The sequence below is a fragment of the Quercus robur genome, chromosome 4 (assembly GCF_932294415.1).
Source record: "Quercus robur chromosome 4, dhQueRobu3.1, whole genome shotgun sequence".
Lineage (NCBI taxonomy): Eukaryota > Viridiplantae > Streptophyta > Magnoliopsida > Fagales > Fagaceae > Quercus > Quercus robur.
This window is the reverse complement of record NC_065537.1, coordinates 3986552-4013100: the sequence shown is the minus strand read 5'-3', so window position 1 is coordinate 4013100 and position 26549 is coordinate 3986552. Positions and strand designations below refer to the sequence as shown.

Below are 26549 nucleotides of genomic sequence, written 5' to 3'. Positions count from 1 at the left end.
TTAAGTTAAGAAAAATCATATATATATTGTAAGGACTCAATTTGTAACGACCCCAATTGGTTTATTGGGTTCGAGCGTTTGAGGCCCAAACAATTAAATTTGTAGAGCGTGGGCTGAAAGGCTAGGCCTTAATCACCGGACAGTGGTTAGTTCAAGGTATTCATGGTGGACGCACAGAGGTGAACTAAGTGTATCCATGGACCTTGTCCATTGAGCTTAATGTTTTTCCTCTTCCTTTTACTTTCTGGGTACCATCCTTTCTTTGGCGTATAAGCCCTTACATTATAAAGCCCTTTTCGGTTGATCCTGACCTTTCATCTGTTGATCAGGCAAGTAACTACTCGAGTACCTGTCCCATCAGCCGCCTCCCCCTACTTTCTGTTAGTTGCAATAACCGAAATCACACTGTTCAAGAGTTTTTTCCCATCAATGTGGTTAGGACGTTTGTTGGCACATTCAATGTGGAGGTGACGTCTTCTCCTTGAACCACTCCCACACTGTACCTCCGTGCGAGTCCCATTCTACTCGTCTTTTCTTCTGGGAGCGCTTTGGAGGCTGCTTTAATGACATGTCGTTCTTCCCTTTTAGGCCTTGGGAAGCCGAGGACAGGGTCATTCTCGGCTGCATCTCTAGACTATTTGGTTTTCCACTACTTGTCCTCGGCAACTTCTCTCCTCGACGCGGGCCCTGAGCCCTAATGGAAAGTGAGCCGGGACACAAATTCTCTGGCCCCATATATATATATATATATATATATATATATATATTTCCTTTTGTTTTACAAACCTTAGTCCAGTTTGCAAAAAAAAAAAAAAAAAAAAAAGAACCACAAAAAAAATTTATCACGATATATGCAACAAAAAATTTGAGATAGTGGATTTGTATTCAATTTTCCTTAACGTTATTAACGAGCTGCATTACAAATTTACGTGGTCCTTCCTTCCGCGTGCAAAACGAAGACAAAACTTTTTTGCCGACATTCAGTTTGCAACGAAGCTTCATATAGTGTCTATTTTAGTCTTTTCCCAATTTCGTTTACCGCGTTTTATAAAGTGAAACCCGAACCTTCATCACTCATCAGTCTCATCTTCTTTACATATAAAAGAGCCAACAGTCTCATTTTCACTAGAAGAGTAGTAGCAATCAAACCCCAAAACCTCAGCAATCTGCTTTTTATTCTTTTTGTGTCTTTTTGAGAGAGAGAGAGAGAGAGAGAGAGAGAGATGGAACCTCTTTTGCTACCAGAGGTGGAGAATTCGTCTGCGCCATGGAAGGGAGAGATAGGGGGAAACAATGGGAGCAAAATGGAGGCATCTTTGTCCCTAGACGTGGAGAAAAAGGACATATCGTCGTCTATGTCAAGGAGGAGAGAGAGAGGGGCAAACTCTAAGAGCAAAACGGAGCCTCTTTTGCCACCAGAGGTGGAGAATTCGTCTGCGCCGTGTAAGGGAGAGATAGAGCGAAACAATGGGAGCAAAATGGAGCTTCCTTTGTTCACAGTTATAAAGAAAATGGACATGTCGTTGTCCATGTCAAGGAGGAGAGAGAGAGAGGCAAACTTTGAGAGCAAAGCGAAGCCTCTTTTGCCACCAGACGTGAAAGGCACGGTGGAGGAAAACATTGACAGCAAAATGAAGCCTCTATTGCCACTACAAGTGGAGAAAAACGACATGTCTTCTAATGCATGGAGGACAAATCTGCAAGAGTTCCCTGCATTTCCTGAAAGAAGGGATGGTGAACATATCTCCTTCACTCTGCGCCATCCTCTTCGTACCCCAAGTAAGCCCAATTCACAAATTTTATGTACGTATAATATTATTGATAGGCAGGTGTTTATTTCTGTGTGTTTTGCCACAAGACGTGAAAGGCATAGTGGAAGCAGACATTGAGAGCAAAACAGAGCCTCTTTTGCCTCAAGACATGAAGGAGGGCATTGTGGAGGCAGACATTGAGAGCAAAATGGAGCCTCTTTTGCCAACAGACGTGAGAAGCATAATGGTGGAGGCAAACATTGAGAGCAAAACAGAGCCTCTTCTGTCATCAGCCGTGGAGAAGGAGGACATGTCATGGAGGATAAATCTGGAAGGGTTCCCTAAATTGCCTGAAAGAAGGGATGCTGAACATGGCTCCTCGATTCTACGCTTTCTTCGTACCCCAAGTAAGCCCTCTTCACAATCACAAATCCTTATGTATGTAATATGAATGCACGGATACAACAAAATTGGCAATGTTTCTGAATGATGGAGTCAGAAGGCTTTAGGGAATAACTTTAGATAACCTGACAGCTTTGAAGTTCCTGTTGGAATTTTGGCTAGGTACTTCACATATTTCCTTTAGTTTTCAGTTTTTTTCGAGTTTTAGCCATAATGTATCAATGTTTTATTATTCTTTAACATACCTGATGTTCTTTTGGAAAATGAAACATGAATAGTTGATGACTTTGGATGCTTTCATTCACCTCCTTGTCCATTATTATAGTGATGAATGTAATGTGAAAGTCGTACTCTTTGGCTGTAGGGAAACAACGCAAGGTCAATGATTACTACAAGAAACTAGAAAGGCTAATTGAAGGGTTTACTGAGATGGAGACCATGATTGAAACAGGTCGTGCCCCTGGAAATCTAACAGAGGTTGGTTATTCTGCACTCGTAGCCCCCAGAAACTAAAAAACTTTCATATATTTCTTGTGAGATTTTATAGGTTTTGTTTTAATTGTATTTCCACCCCAGCTTGATGATTTTAAATGTATGTTCATTATAGTGGTGTTAAATGGAAAATTTTGGAACAAAACAAGAAGGAAATTTCTGAGTTCGATTATAGAAATAAATTGAATGACTAGTATTTGTGATCATATTTCTTCCTCTATGACACGTTTGTTTCCTTGTGAACCTGTTTGATAAAAGTTTCAAGCTCCCCTTATATGCCCGCGGCCCCAACCCCACACACCCCCCCCCCCCCCCCCCCCCCCCCCAACCTGCCTCTACTAGGAACCCAAATTATGCTATATGGGCATACAGACATAATTCTTGTAATCTTCTAATAATTGTTGAAATTCCTTCATTTCAATTGGTTAGTTAGTTAGGAATTAAGCACATATAACACATTTAACATATGGCTAATTCTTAGAGCACATACTAAAATAGTTAGCCAATCATCTTGAGCCATGTGAGTCAATTAATTTAGAGTTAGCCTCCTATAAACACATAATTTTAATTCTCAATTAGGTATTAAGTCAATTAAGCAATTTGTTGCGTGGTGTTTTTTTTCTCTCTTAATAATTCTTTGTAGATTGACTACCTTGAATACATTCAAATTCCACGCAATTTCCATTCATCCCCGTTAGGAACCACTAATTTCCTAACAAGTGCCATCAAAGCCATCGATCTTGAGATGATTGAATCCGTTGCATTGCATCAAAGTTACACGGAGTTACCAAAATCAAAGGTTGAGATTCTTTTATGTGGCTTCTCAAGTCTATGATTTCTTTACTCTTGACAATACTCTTACCACATTTCAAGCCGTCCTTTTATCACATGGATGTAATTCATTTCAGGGGGTTGCAGATCTCTTATACTACCTTCGATCAACAGAACGGAACGACCAAAAAAAGAAGTGAAGTTAGAAAGCCGTATGATAGGTGGTAACTATCTTGCCAATTATGAGTTGGGCGCTTTAACCATTCAGACATGGATCCTTAGGGGGATCCTCTTACATGGTGAATAACCAAATTCCAATTGAAATGAAATCCTTCGGATAAATCAATGCAATTTAGGAACACTCAATGAAAGGACATCAATTCAAATCCTGGATTTTCGATTCCTCTTATCACATGGAGGGAAAGGTGTAGAAATGGATTCAAGAAGCGGAGGCATTGGGATTTTGCATCAATTGGATGGAGTTTTATGTAGCCTACAAAATTGGTTTTGAACACCGGTCCTTAATACACCAATGGAGAGGCTACCACTGAAGGCATTGGGATTCTGCACCAATTGGATGGAGTTTAATGTAGTCTACAAGATTGGTTTCAAACACCGATCCTTAATGCACCAATGGAGAGGCTACCACTGAACAACACACTGCTTGACTGGTCATTGATGTTAGCCAAACTCATGCTTCACTAAATGGGGATACTCATGTAATTTAGGATGAAGACATGGACCAAACAGACATGCACGTTGGTGGCACACTATTGACTGTCAGCATGGTGGTCTAGGATTTATATCCAGTAACTCCTGATTGCTTCCTAGAACTGTCTTGGGGTGTCCGAGTGCTGTTGGAGTATGTAAGTTTCACAGATTGTTATTGCAGGAAGTTTGTATACATGTGCAGATGTGTGCTTCACGGTTGAAGATGCAATCACCACTCAGCGAGCTAAGGACTTCTTAATTGGTTGGCATGTGGATTCCTAGATTTATGGAGACTATCCTGATGTAATAAAATAATCGTAGGCTCAAGAATTCCAGTCTTCACCAATCTTGAATTAAATCAGGTTAAGGGTTCATTTGACTTCGTAGGAGCAAATTACTACAACTCATTGTACGTCAAGGATGACTCCAGAAAACTAAACAAGGAAGTCAGAAGCTTTGATGCAAACATGGCAATAATTTTGATTTCCATTCAAAATGATACATCTTTACTTGATTATCTAATTATGCAGTGGGCTTTGCATGAAGCCATGAACTGCTGGTTTATTTCAAGCTAGTTTATGGAAATCCTCTTATTCACATTGATGAGAATGGGAAGCGAACACGTTGCAATTCATCATTGGAAGATGAGCTAAGGGTTCAAGATGATGTTTGGTTCCAACTTAAGAAGAAGCAATGTGTGAATAGGATGGTCAAGATGTCATTGGAATATTGGAAGATGAGCTATTAGCTAAGGGTTCAAGATGATGTTTGGTGCCAACATAAGAAGAAGCAATGTGTGAATACGATGGTCAAGATGTCCTTGGAATATTGGTTTAGTGGCCGGTCACCCCCTCATGAAGATGCCACTCAATAACGCCACTTTCTAAGTAAGTGTTTTGAGGGAGAGAGAAATGTTAGGAACCCCAAATTATGTTATAGGAATTAGGAATATCGATATGATTCTCGCAATCTTCTAATAATTGTTGTAATTTCATCTTTTCAAATAGTTAGTTAGGGATTAAGCACATATAACACACTTAACACATGACTAGTTCTAAGAACACATATGCTAAAATAGTTAGCCAATCATCTTAAGCCACATGGGCCAATTAGATTAGAGTTAGTCTCCTATTAATACATGATTTTAATTCAAAATTAGGCGCTAAATGAATAAACCAAATTGTGGCTTTTGTGCAATACTTTCTCTCTCTTTCCCTCTTAATAAATTTTTTGGAGGGTGATTACCTTGAATAAGATTCCATGCAATTCCCCATCCATTTCCATACAATTCCCATTTATCCTTTTTAGGAACCAATGGGTTCCTAACACTCCCTAAAAAAACAAAAAGCAAAAATCTGTTCAACTAAAATCTGTCTCGGAAAACAGAAACTGATTATTTGTTTTTTTGTTAATCTATTTACTTTTTATCAGGATGAGATGAAGCAGTTGGCGAAGAGTGTGAGGATGGCTATCTATGTAACAAACACAGCTAACATCGTGCTCTTTGCAGCAAAGGTTTTTGCTTCTATTGAGAGCAAATCATTGGCGGTTATTGCCTCAATCTTGGCTCCACTCTTTGATCTCTTGTGGGGATTTATATTGTGGTTTACATCTCATGCTATGCAAAACCCAAACCAGCATCGGTATCCAATTGGAAAGAAACGGATGCAGCCAGTGGTAAGTCATTCAACCCAACAATTGTGAGGCTGCATTTGGAAACACCTTAATGTATATTTGAATTTAAGCCTCTCCCTTCATGCAATCAGTTTAATAGGTTTCATGCTTCCCTTTTTTCATTTCACTTTCAGCAATCCTTCTTGTGATCAATGAGGTAAATAAATATTTCCAACCATTACTGGTGTTGCCTCAACTGTATCTTATTCCACAAATGCTAGAGGGAAAAACATTTAATGGTGTTAGGGTACAGTTTTACTTTTATTCTATTACAAGCAGTTTGAAATTAATGTAAATGCTTGCCTAAAGATTTCATCAGGTCATGCTTTAGACTCTCATTTTGTTATGGAAATATTATGCTTAGAGTCTTTTGAGTTTGCAAAAAATAGAAAAAGGTTTTTGGCAGAACTTGTTAATTGACAAAATGCAGGGGACCATTGGCCTTTTGCTTCTGCATATCAAGCTAGGAATAGACACTTTGGAATAACATTTTTTTTTGGTTATAAATTGGAAAAGTGGTCAAACAATCTACACTTAGGAATAAATAGCATTGGTTTTGGGCTTACTTTTTGAATGTAGGATCAAGGGGAAAATGATTTATGGGGATATGGACCCAAGGCAAGCTAATAATCGCATCAGATATGCCCAGACTCTGTTTTAACACTTGCTATAATGCATCATATATTGAACTTGCAGGGAATCATTATTTTTGGATCTTTCGGATTACAAGTACTGTTTCAGGCAGCTCAACAATTCATTACAAAGGTATGCAACTTTGATAATATTAGCTTCAACCTAAGTTAATTAAGGATATAGACGGCGGTAAGCACAGGACTAGGACACATTTTAACCGTTGAATTTGAGAAGGTTTTAAAGATTAGCACCCTTCTTGATGTCTTGTCAGAACTCAGAGCTCCAATGTTTCCTTAGTCATTGGTACTTTACAAAAAGGTTGGCATAGGTTTTGAGGTACTACCCAAATGTATGAGGTCCTAGTTATATCGCAGTCTGAGTTGGTGGATACACTTATCGTTCTAAAGTTCTATATTGTATTCATTTACAATATCAGTGATTAATATAATCTTCATTTCATGTGCTGATTACAGTCTGTGCCTGAAAAGGATCCTCAGAAGGAGAAATGGATAATTGGAATAATGACATCTGTAACTTTGGTGAAGTTTATGCTCGCGGTCTATTGTCGAAGGTTTAAAGATAAAATTGTTAGAGCCTATGCTGAACATCATTTTTCTGATGTTAAAACCAATTTGATCAGTTTGGCAGCAGTTGTCCTGGCCAGTCGATACTATTGGTGGATTGATCCTACTGGAGCTATTATAGTGAGTTCAATGCAACTGACTTGTTTTTTTTTCAAATACCTGACCCATCTCCCCTTTTTACTGTACTGTAGATAATTGGGTTCAGCTACTCCACTGGTTTTTAATATCTTTTCTTTCTTAAAACCATCACAATTACCACTTACTGTGTTTTGTATTAAAAAAATTTGGTATTTCCACTCTCTCTCTCTCTCTCAAGTGATATTCCACTTCCATTCTATGCCTTGACATGGATCTATAAGTGGCATGAGGATGGAATTCTTCTTGGCTCCTTGGAATTGAACCTTACTCTTATCTTATTACAATGATTTCTTGAACCTGTGATGCAGATACTATTATATACAATGAATACATGGAAGAAGACGTTCTTTGAGAATTTATTTGCCCTAATTGGAAGGACAGCACCACCTGAATTTTTGGGAAAGCTAACATATCTGATATGGAACCACCATGAAGATATCAAGAAAATTGACACAGTAAGAGCATACACATTTGGTTCTGATCATTATTTTGTGGAGGTTGACATAGTTTTGCCACAAGACATGGTTCTGAGCAAAACGCATGACATTGGTGAGACACTGCAAGAGAAGCTGGAGCAACTCCCTGAAGTTGCGAGAGCTTTTGTGCATATAGATTCCGAGTATACTCACAGGCCTGAACACAAGACCATGGTTTGATGACAAAGATGATGATGACAATTGTAATGATCAGAGCTCAGCCTTGCTAGAGCACAAGGGCCTTCACATGAGTTGCTGATATAATTAATATGTGATGCAATATTTTATTGTAATGACAAGTATACAATTTACCATCTGATGGCTTAACTCCACTAATCATGAAGTATCTCTCTTATTTATTTAGTTGGCCTGAACACAAGACCACAGTTTTATGAAGATGACAATTGTACTGATCAGATCTCAGCCTTCGACAATGATGATGATGGCAATTGTAATGATCGGAGCCCAGCCTTGCCAGAGCACAAGGGCCTTCAAAATTCAAATGGGTTGCTGATGGCTTAACTCCACTAATCATGAACTATCCCTCTTATTTATTTACTAGGCCTGAAATGGCGATGACGATTGTACTGATCAGAGCTCAGCCTTCGACGATGATGATGATGGCAATTGAAATGTCAGAGTTCAGCCTTGACAGAGCACAAGGGCCTTCAAAATTCAAATGGGTTGCTGATTTAGTTAACATGTGATGCAATATTTTTGTAATGACAAGTACAAAATTTACCATCTGATGGCTTAACTCCACTAATCATGAAGTATCCCTCTTATTTATTTAGTAGATGGAGATTCATTAAACAGTTGATTTTGTCCTTAATATGCAACCATTTTTCTTTCAATGCAAGATGATAAAATTTTGGATTGCATTAGTTTACCCTTCAGGACAAACTTCATTCTAGTCATGCTAATGCAGAAATCCTTCATTTATTTTTCTTGTCAATTTAATTATGAAAGTTATGGAAGCAATAACCTCTAGCTTTACTTGAGGCATTTTCTTTACTATGGTGTCACTACTGATTCTCCACTTGTGGCTGCCAACAGTGTTTGTTCTGCCATGACTTAAAATGAATAGTCTAGACTACCTATCTTTCAGTTCCCTCCAATCTTCTTCCAATTTATTAGTCTAACAACATCCATTTAGGCTGCCAGATTCATAAGTTCAAGATATTAACTCTTATCTTCTTCACAATTGTTTATCCATTGTTCTATTTCATACAAAATTTTAATGAAACTACAATGCAGATAACTTCACATACAATGAGTATTTGATGAAATGCAGTGACGGAGTCTAGCTTATGGTATTCTCACACGCACATACCAAAAGGGTACATTGAGGACTGAGCAAAGACATGAAAAATCACATGTTTTAAACACACACACAACACACATTTTAAGTGGCAGAGAGTGATTCGAACCCTTGATGTCTTTGTTAAAAACACCAAAAAAATGTCATTTTGACTTTGGCTGCAGCTAGATATTACACCTGGAAATAGTCTTTTTTGGCATGCAGTATATCAAGCATTGTATGATTTGGTAGCAAGTATGTTCATGTTAACAGTGAAACAGAAGTCGTGCAGCAAAAACAAACAGATTATGAGATTAGGACAAAAGCTTTGTTTTGTTTTGTTTTGTTTTGTGTTTTGTGTTTGTGTTTGTGTTTTTTTTTTTTTTTTTTTTTTTTTTTTTTTTTTTTTTTTTTAAATATCTTTTCTACAAATTTCATCTTTTCTGGGGTATCAATATCAATTAATTGTCTAAAAAGTGTGCTAGAGTTTATCCATTAATTGGAAGTGAGAGTTTATTACTCTTAATATTCACTCACAAAATATGAATGAATAGACGGGGTGCGTCCTTGTCCAACTCTCTTTCTCTGTGGCTCTACGTACTTGTGGATAACTTAATTGCATTTTGAATTCCACTACTGATCTAAATTGATAAAATAACCAGCAAATTATTCACAATTATAAAAAGGAAAAATTACATTTGAAACCCTACAGATGAGGGATGTAACAAATCAAATCCTATTGTTCTATAAATATTCAAGTAAATGCTATTCTTTTCTTTTTTTTTCTTTTTTTTTTCTTTCTTTTAATGTTAAGATTTTAATAATTGAGCTGATTGGAACTCATGATTGCATAACTCAAATTATGTTCCTTTACTACCTACATTTTTTTGTTCCTACATATGTAGGTGTTGTGTATGATGATGAGTACTAGTGGTTGAATCTTTATATCTAGAGTTATTTCGTCTTAGAATTACTCTAGAATTATTCTTTAATCCCTTAACTTTCACGTCAATTGTCAAATTAATCCTTAATGTTTAATTTTGTTAATTTAGTCCTTCACTTTGTTAAATTAAATAGATATGGTTCTTCTATCCAAATCATTTAGCAAATACAATAGTTTCAACTTTTTTTTTTAATAGAAATAATATTCATCGAACGACAAGATTTCCACAGAAGAACCCGACTGACTTCATTTTGACTGAGTCTGAGTGAGGCTAAACTGATAAAAATTAAAATTTTGAAAACAATTTGAGAATTAAAGTAAAACTCAAGGGAGTGAATCAAATTTTAACCAAAAACTAAACAAAAGACTTGTTGTAGTTACAAATATTACATAACAGGTCGAATACGAATTCTGACATATAAAAATCTTAAAAAGTTCTTAGCTGTGTATTGGAGGAGTGCTATGAAGTATGAACAACAAAAGACACGCCTTATGAGTAACCAAGTTTTGCTAGGAAATTAGTTGTTTGATTTCCTTCATGGTAGGAATGAAGTAGCTCTAGATAATATATCAAGCTCATGAGAGATTTGCAATCTATAACAATAGAAGAATAGAAATCATGAGCAGACAAGATGCCTTTTCCATTTCACTTGAAATGGAAATAGTCTTTTTTTCTTTTTTTTTTTAATGGTAAAAAACCGTACCGAATGTCACGTCATTTAAAATTTTAAATGATGTTAATCTTAAATGATATGACATTGGATTCACTATCTTATTTATAATAGTTAATCTGAACCATGAAATGAATCAATTTCATATGGAGAGGATCCTAATAGATTGGTACTATTAGTCAAAAAGTGTATAACAAGTTTAGCATAAGTTCAACTAACAAATGGGCAAGAAAGCTAATTGAAGATCATCTATAACTGCTCATAAGTCCTTAATGCAACTAAAACATTGATTGCCCAAGTAATTGGGTCTGGAGAACCTACTACCAACGTCCATTGTGATCATGAATTAAGCTCCTCACTACTTGCTGACTCTGGAATCTAGATTTTTTCAAGAAGAACCATCAATAATTAAATATATAAGCATTTAACTAAGTTAACTTGGACGTGACTTTAATTCATTTTAAAAAATTAACCTCCAGATATAAGGTTTGTGATAAATGATTTTTGCTAAATGATTGATATTTTTTGAAGGGCAAAACTAATTTTGTAGCATTCACTTCTAATGATAGTTCTTTATCATCAGATTAAGACACCAATCAATTTTTGGTATAAGCAAGGATTGAATTATAAATTTTTTATTCAATTCTTAGAAACTTTACTAGTTAAGTTAACTGGAACTCACAAAAGAAGAGAGTTTGATTAACAAACAATAGTTGCAATTGAGCTGGTCCAAATAATTCATAGTGGGTATTTCATATTCTGAAAGTTTTCCAGGTGGGTATTGATTTAAATGCATAATATTAACTATTTGGTTTCTTTTTCTAGTGAGATTTTTATTTTTATTTTTATTTTTGGCTTCTTCCTTCCAGTGGTCACTATGATTAGGGAGCCGGAGATTGGCCGTAGGATGGGGGAGACGGGGATTTTTTTTTTTTTTGGGATTCTTTGACTTCTTTCCTTTCATCATTTATTTTAGTTTAATGGAATTAATTAAGGTGAATGGAGAATGCTAAAAATATTACAAGTTATATTACATAAAATTTACAAATTATGTAACAAAGAATGTGATTGGTTCATATATTATATAAAAAAAAAGAAAGAAAAAAAAAAGTGCGATTGGTAACTTTTAGTACTTGTAAGGCAACTTGGTGGAGTGATGGTGTGGTATAATTTTGGTTTTTTTTTTTATTATAAAGGGAATGTGAAGGTTTAGAGAAATTCTAAAACCACACATTTCACAACTATTTTATATGACTGACTATTTGTTACTTTCACATAGATTTACAATTTTTTCTCCATCACTTACAACCTAACACATTAAAGTTGTGGCCCAAAAATGTGTGGTCCTAGACTTTTCAAAGGTTTAAAGATACTTTTTATTATTATTATTTTTTTTTTGGTGGTTGGGTGTGTTATCTTACTCTAATGGTTCATATGAGCCGTCTCATACCCACATAAAAAGAGATAGCTATGAGGAGTGAAATGCATGACCTTTGGGAAACATACACAAGGCATGAGTAGCTCACTTGGTGGTACGAGTTCTTGTATCGTTTCATATGATGTTTGCAGGAGTTGATTGGTTCAAATAGTGACTCTTTAACTAATGTGTTGTGCCCACAACAATATCTTCGTAAAGGCCTCGATGTTTTACATGGTATTACCTTTACTGTCACATGACATGTGATTGATGAATTCACATTGAAGGCCATCTTTTCTTATTCATAAAATAAAAAATAAAAAAAAAATAAAAACCCTACCCGCTTGACTAACACCACATGGCCAATGATAAATTTTTCTAACAAGTTTATATATATTTTTTCTTTGAGAAGAAACTTTAGAACTTGAGAGACATATTCTAACATATGTTGAAGAAGTTATACAAAGGTCTTAATAACGGAAAAATATACCTTGTTACGGTTATATGTATCTTCTGTGAATGAGAAGATACATATACTCGTAACAAGGTATACCTTCTCCTTAATAACAATCTAGAAATTGGTTTGAATATCTTTACCAAGATATATACGTCTATAAAGTTGAAATATCTCCATCACCATTGTAGATAAGGTCCAAATGCCCACCAGTCATTATCAGGTAGTGCAAAATATAGCCGAGATACCAAGCAAAGTGCTCACCAGTAGTCACCACCAGGCCAAAAATTCCTAATTCCTTTACAAAGGGGCAAATCTTATTGTCACCTTAAAGTTCCAATGGTCATACAAAGAAGCATAATATATTCGGTTCGGTTATATACAATTTGACACAGATATACAGACACCTTTTGTTGGAGTACTGTTATTTTAGTTTTGTTTGTTTTTTTTTTTTTTGTTTTATATATCTGCTCTATAAATTTAATATGATTCTGTTTCTCAAAAAAAAAAAAAAAAAAATTAATATGATTCAAACCTTACAAAACTTGGCCTTTTTTATTTTTTAAGTCTAAGATAATTTTTTATTTTAAGGATGAAGTCTAAGAGAATAATTATAATTGAGCACTCATACACTACAAAAAAAAAGGTTCTATTGCCGCGTTTTTAAAACACGGCTATATGTCAAAAGGTTCTATCATGCAATCCAACGTTTGACCTTGTTGGCAATGGCAGCAACACACCCCACACCAGACATCATGGTACGAGAAAGTTTGGTGCTTAATTATGAGTATTATTTCAGCAATATATATTACCTTTGACGAGTAGTTGGTATTATTATTTCAGCAATATATATATATATATATATATATATATATATATTTGTATTTTATTTTAATACACATGTAATAGATTTTGAATCTAATAAATTTTTTGGGTTTGTGTTAGCTCAACTAATAAATTATCTTATAAAGTAAAGAACTGATCGCTGTCTTGTCCTAATAATAAGTAGCAATTATTATAGAATAAGAGGATCTAAAGTCTTATCCATCTACAAAACATCCAATCTATCTTGTTGTTTCAAGATGAAAAACTATCATATTTTTATCTCACAAAAATTCTAAGACCATATACCGTTTTCCACACCATTTGTTACAATTATCATTTGTAGCTAATTGTGAGCAGTGGAGAAAAAATGGTAAGTAAATGTGAAAGCGATAGACAGTTAGTCACAATTTGCTACAAAATAATTGTGGAAAAGAGTCCAGTAAAAGTTGTAATTATAGAATAACTCTTTATCTAATTCTTACAAGGCAAGATATTGTTGTATGAATTAGAAATCACTAGGAAAATGCTTGCTTTCTTTTAAAAACAGTGAGTTATAGGAAAGTGTTTAGTAAACCACAAAATCAAGCTAGCTAACAATAAAATACATATTGTCGCAGCAAACTACATCCCTTCCAAACTCAAAATTTTAAAACACACATCCCTTCCAAGATTAATTTTTTATTTATTTTAATTTTAGTATTCTCATATGCATGTTATCACAACAAACTAGTTTTAACTAGCAAAAATATCATATGCTCTGGCCTACTTTGTGGAATCCAGCTTTCAAATAGTCTATTGAATCACTATTCTCTTTATATGTAGTTTTTGTTTTTATGCTGACTTCTTTTTTATGAAGATGATAGTGTGAGATTATGTCACACATACTTATCTCTAAACATCTCTTCAAACTTTAAAGTTCTTAAGGCACCAATAGGATTTTAAAGTTTGGAGAATCATTGTTGATAAAGGGTGCCTTTCATTGTCTATTGAGAACAGAGAATTATTGATGCCAGCTTATTAATCACTTAGATACTTTGAAGTAGGATGTTTGCTTATAAAACATGTTACACGTGCTATATATATGTACAGAAAACTCTCACATATGAACTATGCATGTATAACACAAACTTACAGTATAATTCACTTGAAACGCCATGCTACTAATGATTTTCAGCATCAAAATTGGGTTCAGCAGGCTTCTGTGGCAGCAGTGGTAGCAATCTTTGTGGCACTCTAGTCTTGCGTGCACCATTTTGTCGCAAGGTTCGAAGTGCATTTGCAGCAAACCTTGATGCATAAATAGTAGCACCAAGACTTGGCGAGGTCCAAGCTTCATTTGCCAAAGCATCTTGCAGTCTGTCTTCTACTTCATGCAAAGACTCATCAAGCTTTCTCTTACAATACCGGCACCAAGCTACTTGGATAAAACAGGCTCCCCACATCCTCCATTGTAGGGAGTAGAACCTGGAAGTCATCATCGCAAAAATGCATTATGAGGGCTAATCAAAACGCTCATCAGAGTTAGTAGCATCAATGCTCCATCCTAACAATACCAAAAAGCAAGGCAAGCCTAAAATGTTGCTTCAAGTTAATTCTATTAAAGAAAAAAACAATGTGACATGCTTTTATGTAAGGAAAACCTATCAAATCTATATATTTTAATCGGATGATTAGATTGTACTATTCTAAAATTGAAGCGAAAATTGATGGCCCTCAATTCCCGCACGATGTGCGGTGTAATTTATTATTAATTTTTTCTAATATTTCAATAAATTTGCCAAGAATATTGTAGGTTAATTGGTTGGCACCTCAATTTCCAATAGAGATATTTATGATTCATATCTCCAAACTATCGATGTATTAAAGAAATTTTGAATAAATTTCCTTGTAAAAAATTGTAATCTTTAGTTATTTTATAGACAAAATAGAAATCATACTATATATATATGTGTGTGTTCAAATTGAAAATTACATGATATAGTGGTTAATATAGATAACCATGTTTCGTGCCTACTAAAAAAATGCATATATCCTTCAATTATTGTTTCTCATATATAAATATAGAAAAATTATATTAAACACACACACACACACACACATATATATATACTAGTCGCTAACCTATGCAATGCACAGGAATAGATTTTGGATAAGTTTTAGGGAAAAAAATCATTATTTTTGAGTTGCGTTAGTAAGCAAAAATGCATAATTTTAAAAAAAGAAAAAAGAAAAAGAAAAAGAAAAATATATATATATATATACATTGAAAGAAATAGCTCAAAGTTTTATTAGTTAGACAAAAGAAAGAAATGTTGTTTTATTTATTAGTTTTTTATGGGAAGGAATAAGAGACAGAATGTTGAATCTCTAATTTAATTTGTGTTGTATATATAGGTATATAAAATATATATTGTAATATATATACTAAAAGGTGCTTATTGAAATGTCATAACTCTTAGTATTAGATATACCAAAAGGTGCATATTGAATGAAAATGTACTTATTAACTAAAAATGTTTTTATTGAATGAAAATGTACCTATGTAAATAAGTATGGAATGATGTTTGTAAATCAAGCACTTTCCAAAAAGCTTTATTTTCACTTTTGCAAAAGTATACCACTACCCACGGGACTATTTCAAGAGAGTCAATACTGAATAGAAACACATTTTGATAATACCTTTGAATTGTTTTGAAGTAACCGCTAATTTTATATATAAATAAATAGATATAAATATTTATTTATGCATTTATGTGTTTATTAGGCAAAACTTAAATAAATTGTTAAAAACTTTAAGATTTATAATAGTTGATATACTTCAATATTATCAATAAAAATTTATGTACAATTGTAATTATTATTATTATTATAAACTAAAAGGCTAAAAGCACCTGTTTCCAGATGCTATTAACATTGGTAATGTGCAAAAAATTGAATTAGAATCAATTCACGTGGTGTGTCAAACAGGTATGGGCACGTTTAACAAAACATCATACTAAAAAAGTTAAAAAGGAAACCCAAACTACACATCTGGGTAAAGCAACACGAAGAGAAAGAAAAAAAAGAAAGAAGAAGAAGAAGGGCAGGACGATGTCGAGGTACAAGTATGAAAAATTCCATCTCTTTCTCACCGTATCTTCTGTAACTATCTCTTCTTGCCTCTTTATTTTTCTTTTTCTTTTCCCCACAATCAAATCCTTTGTTATCCCTCTCTTGTAGTAGTGCTCTTTTCTACACTGATCTTGTAGTATTGCTCTTTGTTATCCTTCTCTTGTGTTCTCTTCAATTAGTTAAGCCATTCGGTAATGGAAGTTGTGGAGATTTGTGGGTTGGAGTAAATTGGCATTGGACTACGAAAGAAATGTTTCAAAGTTGTGGACAGAAAAATAATTTCAAAGAGTGAGAGGGAGAGAAGAACGTACTTTTTATGGGTATGGTGGGTTTTGAATGAGGAATTTGTGTTTTTGATGGAAGAAGCGATGTGTCTTTGGATGGAAGGTGGGCTTTGCTTGGGGGAGAAAAGTTTATTGGGTTTCGTGGGACTGAGGAAGGAGCATTGGGGGAGAAAATTTTATCTGGTTTTTGAAAAGTTTTATTTTGCTTTTATTTTTTTAAAAAAAATATTGTGCTGACGTGGAAAATTGTGAGAATTTTAGAGGCTTCGGTTTTATATAGATATATAGATTACATGTGACTGAAAGGAGTTAGAAAATTTAAAGGACTAAGATTTATTTAAGTGAATTCACAAATATTTCATTTTTTTTGGGCTCTTGTGTCAATTGTTGTCAAAGTAACTAAACATGAGTAAGAATGTCATATTCTAAATTTATTATTATTAGTCCAACTAAAAATTATCTCTTAGATAGAATTTATAAAAATAATCATATAAATTCATTTGATATAAATAATTAAGGCACAACTATAGATAATTAATATAAGCATTTACTCTATTGGCTAATTTAATGAACTAATTTTTTGATATAAATGCAAACTTTGTTGATTTAGAACCCTAAATAAAGATAACTTCAAGGAATGTTCCATATGGCACAATCTCATACTCTCTAACATGAGGTCTCTGCTTTTATATATATATATATATATATATATATTGAATATTGATTTGACATTTGCATAAATTACATGTTAACTAAAAATAAGTTCTGATGTTTGATAAACCACATAAAATTTTACTACATAACCTCTATAAACTTATATACACACACACATATATATATATATATATATCAAAACACACACACACATATATATATATATATATATATATATATCAAATTTACTTATTTAGTTATTGACATGATATTCACTCAAACAATTAGAGCTGTAAAAGCTGTTCAATATGTCGTTTTTACCGAGCTTGATCTAGCGAGTGGGTTAGGCCAATTTGGGCATAGAATCAATTACTTTTTGAGTGAAAAGGCGTAGTTAACTTTTCACTTTAAAAAAAAAAAAAAAATTATATTGTAAATATATAAAATAAATTGTAAAATAGTCGGCCTCCTTGTTTGGTATATATCGGCATTTAAAAAAGGAAAACTAATGTACGCCTTGGGAAATATGTTAGTAAAAAATTTTAAGAAATTTATTATGAAAAAAGAAAATATAACCATTTTAATAATTTTTTCAATTTTTCATTAACAATTTATTAAAATAGTCTATTAACGTATGCACATTAACCGAACTCTTAAAAAAATGCAATTGATGCCTTTTGAGGGTTATTTATTTACGTTTTAAGGTGGGAATTCATGCCTTTTGAGTTGGTCTTTAACAAACGACATCAACGGTCAACCACGTCATAATTAGTATATACTGTCGGTCAGTTAGGCTTGATGAGGTTCCTCCTGCAAAGCCCAACAATTGTCATATATAAAAAATAATAAATAAAATAAATAAACAAATAAAAAACAATTGTCATATAAAACTTAATTAATATTAACTTTTACTAACAGGGAAATGCACAATCCTGTTAAAAAAAAATTTTATGGGAAAAGAAAAAAAAAAACAATTAATATTTTGACAGTTTTTTTCATTTTCCATAAAAGTGATTTCAAAACTTTTTAAAATGGATTGTTAATAAGTGCCTTTAGGGTACTCGTTAACAGGACCCTTACTAATAAAATAAAATTGATTGTACTTTTAGTATTCTCTCGTCCCCACATCATATATATCAATTTGTAAACTTGAAAAAAAAAAAAATCAACAATACAGTATTTATCTTGTGCCAACATGTAAAGACAAAGCCACTATGAGACATCCCCACCAATTTTGGTTTTCTTAATAATACATATACTAGCAAGGTTTCTTTTTAATTAATAGTTACTTTTATTATTTTAAAATAGAAACTAAAATATTAATTTTTAGCATACTTACTTAAACTTTAAGTTTAAATTGGTACGCTAAAAATTTGGTGGAGATCTCACCAAATTTTATGAGATTTCACAAGATTAAGTGAAACATTTATTGGATTTGAAGATATTTTTAGTTGTTTTTTCGCTGTTGACAGTTTTTACCAGTTTGATTTGATTCTCTCACCGGCTGATGGCAGGTTTGAAGTTTCTCCACCCTATTTGGTCAAGTTGGTTGCAGGTTGAGCACAAACCTAACTTGTGGACACCCTTAGTGTACGTTAAACATCCCAAGAAGTATAGTCAACTCATTCTTAAACCACTATACCTAGAGATCCTTAATGTTATCGATAATATTGGTTCCTCCTCCTCTCTCTCTCTTTTTGAAATTAATTTTTTAAAAGAATGAAGAATATTTTTTGAATCAACCTTAGTAATATTTTTTTTTCTTGATTTGATTGAAAACACTTAAACTTTAGGATTTAAAAAATAGACTAATCATGTTTATACATTATGGGTGTTGATATAACAAAGAGAATGGAGAACATATTATGTTTTGTAAATCATCTTTTCTTTTTCTTTTTTCGTATGCCTTTCTTTCATGTCAAATTGTTTGGTTTTTGCATCTTCTCAAAAGTTAGATTTTTTTTTCTTATAGTCATATTATTAATTTCTCAATTTTTTTTATGGTTCTTAAAGTTAATTTTTGTTTTTATTTCTCAAAACTATTTTCTTTTTTATTTCTAAAAAAAAAAAAAAAATTGGTATATCATACGTATGAAATTATCGAAATACATTAAAAAGTATGTGAGAAAATTTGTTGAAAAATAAAATGCACGTTTTGGTTGATCCACCTTTCCCGCTATGCTTCGTACAAACTTCCCTCACCCTTAAAAGGATCCGGTTTTTCTTCGCCCCTAGGAAGCTATGATAGCAGTATTAATATGTATACGAGTCAAGATATGAACTCGACCTACCGAAAGAAAAAACTCTATTATGCACCCAAACCTTTATACGTGGAAGTTGCTTTTAGCTTTGCATTAATTGTTCTAGGAAATTTCTTTGCAAGTTCGAAGATGTCAACAAACAACTGTGATAACTTTAACTTTATAGTCTTATTCCTCTCTCTTTTATGCTATTCTTTTCTTTTATTATGATCCATCCAGTCCATTTCTTTAGAAATTCTCAGTCTTTGCAGTGAAGACTTATTAGTGGTACAGAAAAGTACTAGACTTGTTATACATAATATATTATTTATCAAAGACTTTGCCTTGTTTATGTTTTCAACTTTTCATTAGCAAAAGCTCAAGCTCAACATAGAAAAGCCAGAGTCTTGTTTGAGAGAGAGAGAGAGAGGGAGAGACAGAGAGAGAGCTCATCATGGATGTGACCCATGAGAGCAGAAGAGAGAATTTGGTGCCACAAGATGTTGAATCAGCATCGAGAAGTGAAATGTCATCAGGGTCTTGGAGGCTGAGTGTGCAAGAGTTTCCAGCACTTGGTGGAAGCAGAGGTGGTGATCATCAGCATGGTTTCTTCACTCTCCGCAGCTTTCTTCATGCCCCAAGTAAGTATTCTTTCATGAACATACATATATTGCATATACACAATTCTTTACTCATATAATTGACCTCAATCTTGTGGTTGTTTTGAGCAATTAGCCATATAATTGAATTTAATTGTACTTGAAAAAAGAAAAAAAAGATAAAGATAAAACCTTATCTATCAATATATATGTATGTGCGGATTTTAGCATGAATTATATTATATAATATGATATTATGTTAAAGTTATGATGCACCAACAGTTTAATAATGACCTGACATGCTAATACTAGAATGACAGTTTTTTTTTTTTTTTTTTTTTTTCAAATTCCATAAATCTTTCTTTTCTTAGCAAGATTCAAGAACTATTTACCATAAATAAATAAAAAGGACACAGATGTTCTTTGTTAATGTAAAATATGTAATCTGATTTTGCGCTTCATATCTGAGTTGACTCAGTCAGCCGAGTCACTACTCACTGGTTTCATTGTTCAGTGTAAATCTGATTGTTGGCTTGATAACTGAGTTGACTCAGACGAGTTACTAATTTCTTTGTACAAAGTACAAACTTCAAAGATGTGCTTTTATTTTCGATGTATGATTTGATTTTTTGCTTGGTAACTGAGTTGACTCGGCCAAGTTACTGATTTCTTTCTGCAAATTTCAAAGCTTTTTTTAATTATTTTTAATTTTTCAAGCTTATAATCTGATTTTGGGCTTAACAACTAAGTTGACTCAACTGAGTTATTGATCCAATGGTTTGTTACTTTGTTTTGTGAAAAAAAAAAGGGCAATTATTGACATTCTATTGATGCATATGAATTGATTGTTGAATTTTGACATCCCAACTTTGTTACCGCAACAACCAAACAAGAAAAAAATAGCGGAAGAAAAAATATAATCCATTGATCTTTTGGCCTTGAATTTTGAAGAGAATTTATTCTTGTTAGATGCTTTTGGAAACTTTCAATTACCAGCAAGGGACATTCTATAATTCTTGCACTTAAAATTTGTGAATGATGGAGTCATAAGGCTTTAGGGAATAACTCCTTTCACATTCTTTGGAGATGATACATAAAGAGATTAACTATAGACTTCACATATGGCCTTTGATGTTATGCTTGGAAGTCTAGTAGCATAATTATTCAATGGATTGTTACTCTTTAACATACTTGAATGATGTTAGGTTCTTTTGGAAAATGAAACATCAATATTTGATGACTTTGAATGCTTTCAATTGCCACCTTATTCATTAGTAGTGATGAACATAATGAAAAATTTGTACTTTTGACTGTAGGGAGACGAAGCAAGGTTACTGATTATTATAAGAAACAAGAAAGACTACTTGAAGGGTTTACTGAGATGGAGACCATGGCTGAAAATAGTGGTATGCCAGGAAGTCTAACAGAGGTTGGTTGTGTTCAACTTGATGATTTTGAATGACAACTTGTGGAACAAAGTAGGAGAATAATTTCTCATTTTTGACCATATGAAATAGTTAATGAAAAGTTCAATCTTCCATTATATACCACCTAGTGAACAACAACACACCCCCCCCCCCCCCCCAAAACAACAACATACACACAAACCAAAAAGAAAAAGAAAAACCCATACTATCTCATCTCAGTTTAAAATCTTTCTTGTTTCCTAGAAATCAAAAACCAATATTTTTTCATTGTTAATCGTTTTGCAAATTATTATTCTCAGGATGAGATGCAGCAGCTTGCGAAGAGTGAGAGGATGGCTATCTATTTGTCAAACATAGCTAACATTGTGCTCTTTGCGGCAAAACTCTATGTTTCTATTCAGAGCAGATCATTGGCGGTTATTGCCTCAACATTGGATTCACTCTTAGATCTCTTGTCAGGGTTTATATTGTGGTTCACGGCCCATGCCATGAGAAACCCAAACCAGTATCGTTATCCAATTGGAAAAAACCGGATGCAGCCAGTGGTAAGTCATCCAATCAAATAATTCTTTGAAAACTCAGATTCTGATGGATTGAAGTTGTTGAAGCTGATAATCAGCATTCATGTATTCTTGATTTGTGTTGCATCTGTGGATCATTTGGTTGCTCAGAAGTTGGTGGAGTGAAAATTATTCATCTTATACTTCATTAAAAAAGTTAACCCCAAAGAAGTCAAGATTTTATGTTTTTATTTCTTCATTTCATGATTTCATCAATCCTTTCTGCAATCAATGAGAGAAATAAGCTGAAATGTTTCATCATTGCTACTATTGGCTCAGCTATGTCTTATTCCACAAATGCTAGAGGCAAAGGCAATAGATAGACATTTCATGATGTCATGCCACAGTTTATTCTATTACAAGAAGTTTGAGATTAATGCAATACAAGACTAAATATTTCATCAGGTCCATGCTTTAGGCTCTCATTTTGTTATCGAAATGTTGAGCTTAGGATCTACTGAGTTTATAAACAAATAGCATTGGTTTTGGGAAAATTTGTTTAATTAGAAACTGCATTGAATAGACACAATCTAGTCTTAGGAATAAGAAACTTCAGGGATCAAATGGAAAAGTATTCAAACAATCTAGTCTTGGGAATAAATAGTATTTGTTTTGACTCTTGAGCATAGAATTTTGAGTGTAGTTTCAAGAGTGATTATGACTTACAGGGATGTGGACCCAACTTATGCTTTAATGCAACAGATGTTTTACTAATTTAGCTTGAGATTGCAGGGAATCATTGTTTTTGCTTCAGTAATGGCAACTCTTGGATTACAAATTCTGCTTGAGTCTGGTCGACAATTCATGGCAAAGGTATGCAGTTTTTATTTCACATGCTCCAATCTAAGTTAAGGATGTAGATGGCAGTGAGCGTAGCTAGACACAGACATATTTTAATCAAATTTGGCTTTGAGAAGGATTTGAAATCAGCTCCCTTCTTAATTTCTGAGGTTCAGTGTGACCTTGGTTCTTGGTACTTCATGAAAAGCTACTACCTAAATGTATGAGATCCTTGTTAGATCACATTCTGAGTTGGTGGATGCAAAATTTGAACATGACTGTTCTAAATTTTCATTTTCTGTAGTCATTTACTGTATCAGTGAGTCCTTTAATATTTTTTTTTCGTTTTTTGTTCTGATTACAGACCCAGCCTGAAAGGGATCCTGAGAAGGAGAAATGGATGATTGGGATAATGGTCTCTGTAACCATAGTGAAGTTTATGCTTGTGGTCTATTGTCGAAGGTTTAAAAATGATATCATTAGAGCCTATGCTCAAGATCATTTTTTCGATGTTATTACTAATTCAATTGGTTTGGCAGCAGCCATCTTGGCCATTCGATATTATTGGTGGATTGATCCTACTGGAGCTGTTATGGTGAGTTCATAAGCAGCTCTTTTTTCTTCTTCTTGTTTACTATACTTTCGATAATTGGGTTCATTTGTTGTTTTTATTCATCCAAAAGTAATAATGATAATTGAATTCAGCTACTTTGCAAGTCATTAGTTTCCTTTCTTTTCCTAAAATTATCAAAATAACTAGCAGCCATGTTTTGCGTGTCCAAATATTGGCATTCACTCTATATCTCTCATGTTTTAAGTGAAATGCCCACTATTTGTGATTGGCTTCTTGGAGTTGGTCTTAATCTATCTTTTCATAATGATTTGTTGAACCTGTGATGCAGATAGCACTATATACAATGAAAACATGGACGAAGATAGTCATTGAGAATGTCTGGGCACTTATTGGAAGGACAGCACCGCCTGAATTTTTGGCAAAGCTAACATATCTGATATGGAACCACCATGAAGATATCAAGCACATTGACACAGTAAGAGCATACACTTTTGGTTCAAATTATTTTGTGGAGGTTGACATAGTTTTGCCACAAGACATGCTTTTGAACAAAGCTCATGATATTGGTGAGTCGCTGCAAGAAAAACTTGAGCAACTCCCTGAAATTGAGCGAGCTTTTGTACATATAGATTTTGAGTATTCTCATAGGCCTGAACACAAGATTGGGGTTTGATGACAATGATGATGATGACAGTAGTAATGAACAGAGCTAAGCCTTTCCAGAGTAAAAGGGTGAGTTGCTGATTTAGTAAATATGTGATGTGATTCTATTGTAACCAGTTGCGAACCTGCGCAATTTGCGAGTAAGTTCCAACTTATACTATAGATTTTAACAAATTTTATCTTTTAAAGTTTTCATTATCTTACCGGTTGTGTTAGTGAAACTCTCCTGTATTAAAACAAAAACAAAAAGTAATCTTATTACTCTCAAGTTTTACAAATAAGACACTTCATCAAATACATGTTCAATAGTGATGACATAAGCTCATTCAACAAATAAGTGAATATATCCCAAAATTCACTTCCAAAAACACTCCTTGCTGTTTTTAGATGAAACATGCCTACAAGTATCATTATTGGTTTCTTCTTTCTAAAAGAAATTTCAAGAATCGGCAGATACATAACTTCCAATAGCAGCACGCAACTAATTATTCTATCCTCTTCTTGTTAAGTACCATTTGAGTGGATGCTCTTCTTACTATATGCAATCGGTTTGAATCCAATATCTAATGGGTATTTGTGATCTGAAAAAGCATCAAAGTATGTTCAAGGTCACAATGCTGACATTATATTCGGCATATCAACAGACTAAAACTTGATGATGCAATAAAACCCCCCAGATAAAGAAACTTCAATTTTCGAAACATTTATTTATTTATTATTTATCGGTAACTTCAAGTTCGAAACATTGAGAATCAAATCATTATTATCTTCTTTTTCCAGAAAATCAAGAACAAATCCTTAAGGTTAACAATTCAATATATATATATATATATATATATATATTTATACGAATATTGAAATACAAAAAACTTTAGTACCACTACCATAGTCCATGGCCACTCAAATCACCTTCCCTACAAAGGAATTCAAATTCAAATTATATTCAAAAATATAATTTGAATTCAAATTCCTTTGTAGGGAATGTGATTTGAGTGGCGATGAACGACGTTCATGAAAGCAGTGGGAAAGCATGAGGCTTTTGAAGCAGATAGTGTGAGGATAGAGTAGGGCTGTAAACAAGCCGAGCTTTGTCGAGTAGTGAATGTTCAAGCTTGGCTTGACAGCAAAAGTAGAATGTTCAAGCTTGGTTTGAGCTTGATATGAGCCTACAAATAATGTCTAAGCTTGAGCTCGACTTGGCTTGGCTTGATTCATTGGTCAAGCCAAGTTCGAGCTCAATATTAAGCCCAAACTCAAGCTCAATATCATGTTTTTGAGCTTGAGATCCAACACAAGTATATTATTAGGCCTATATCAAGTTTATTATCTAGCCTATTTGGTTTGGATGAGTGGTCTCAACTTATAATTAATTAAAATCTTAGAAGGATATGAGTTTATTTGTCAAGCTCATATCAATTTTGATTACCAAACTCATAAATAACTCCAGGCTCAACTTGTTTTGTTACTTTTGTATTGAGCCTTGGTGTTCACAAGCTTGTTCATGAACAATATTTTTTACTTGGGCTCAGCTCTTTTATTAGACAAGCCTAAAACTAAAGCTTAGGTTTGGCTTGTTTATAAACAAACAAATATGAACGAGCTTTTTATCGAGCCAAGCTCGAGTTGTTTATGAACAACTTGGTTTATTTACAGCCCTAGGATAGAGGAAGAATAACGTGAACGATGACACCATTGAAGAATGTTACTCAACCAAGAGGTATAAAAGCAAAAACTTAAGCCTCTCCAACTAAACCAGAAAAGATATTGCAAATTTAATCCCAAAAGTACACTTTTAGAGCCCTCATGTCACGACATTTTGACAAACACCTTGCAAGCTTAGCTCAGAAAATTGAAGAAGGTAAAAGAGCTTGTTGCTCTTGAGATAAAGAATAGGGAAGGAAGAAATGGGAAAGTGTTAAACGTTGCTAAGAAGAAAAAGAAAACGTGAGGATGGTTCATGGTTGAATTCAATTAGTTGGTTTTAATTTCTGGGAGAGGAAGAGACAAAAAAAAAAAAAAAAAAAAAGGAGGAATAAGAGAAGGGTTGAATTAATTGGAAAATGCAAAAAGAATTAAAAAAAAAAAAAAGATGATGTTGGCATTTAGCAACATTAAATGTTACGCTTTCATTTTTTTAAATATTATATTGATGTTAGATTATAGAATTTACCATGTGGTGGCTTAACGCTGCTAATTGTAATTATCCCTCTTATTATTTAGTTGATGATGCTTCATTAGACGGTTGATTTTGTAGTAGTCTTTGATATGCAACCATTTTTCTTTTAATGCAAGATGATAAAATTTGGATAATGCAGGATAAACTTCATTCTAGTCATGCTAATGCAGAAAACCCAATTAAAAGTAACAATATTTTCTTAATACAAATGTGCTAATTCTCTTTATTTTCATACAAAC

The 26549-nt window shown here is 33.5% G+C and overlaps 2 protein-coding genes across 6 annotated transcripts in view; both read left to right on the top strand.

The window, feature by feature from the left end:
• Positions 1-24337, top strand: part of LOC126720384 (metal tolerance protein 10-like) — an 82097-nt gene extending 57760 nt beyond the window's left edge. For 2 of the 5 annotated variants that reach the window (XM_050422809.1, XM_050422805.1), the window contains exons 3-6: positions 21857-22102; positions 22850-22930; positions 23262-23492; positions 23800-24337. In XM_050422809.1, the coding sequence (XP_050278766.1) occupies positions 21857-22102; positions 22850-22930; positions 23262-23492; positions 23800-24144 (903 nt within the window). In that variant the 3' untranslated portion in view covers positions 24145-24337. Of the gene's footprint in view, positions 1-19556; positions 20173-21446; positions 21560-21856; positions 22103-22849; positions 22931-23261; positions 23493-23799 lie in introns of those variants that run through there. The other 3 variants (XM_050422810.1, XM_050422811.1, XM_050422807.1) reach the window with 3 other exon arrangements.
• On the top strand, positions 979-8574 carry LOC126720382 (metal tolerance protein 9-like). Its single transcript, XM_050422800.1, has 7 exons — positions 979-1779; positions 1859-2158; positions 2518-2630; positions 5559-5804; positions 6498-6566; positions 6908-7138; positions 7465-8574. Exons 1-7 carry the CDS (start codon positions 1224-1226, stop codon positions 7810-7812), a joined length of 1863 nt encoding a protein of 620 aa, XP_050278757.1. The 5' UTR covers positions 979-1223; the 3' UTR covers positions 7813-8574.
• Positions 24338-26549: the final 2212 nt, after the last annotated feature.

What these genes read in the sequence shown, in the direction of transcription:
- LOC126720382 (XM_050422800.1), top strand. Translation starts at nt 1,224, where the DNA reads ATGGAACCTCTTTTGCTACCAGAGGTGGAGAATTCGTCTGCGCCATGG. An exon ending in ACGCTTTCTTCGTACCCCAA is followed by an intron (nt 2,159 to 2,517) that starts GTAAGCCCTCTT and finishes CTTTGGCTGTAG; the next exon opens with GGAAACAACGCAAGGTCAAT. An exon ending in CCCCTGGAAATCTAACAGAG is followed by an intron (nt 2,631 to 5,558) that starts GTTGGTTATTCT and finishes ACTTTTTATCAG; the next exon opens with GATGAGATGAAGCAGTTGGC.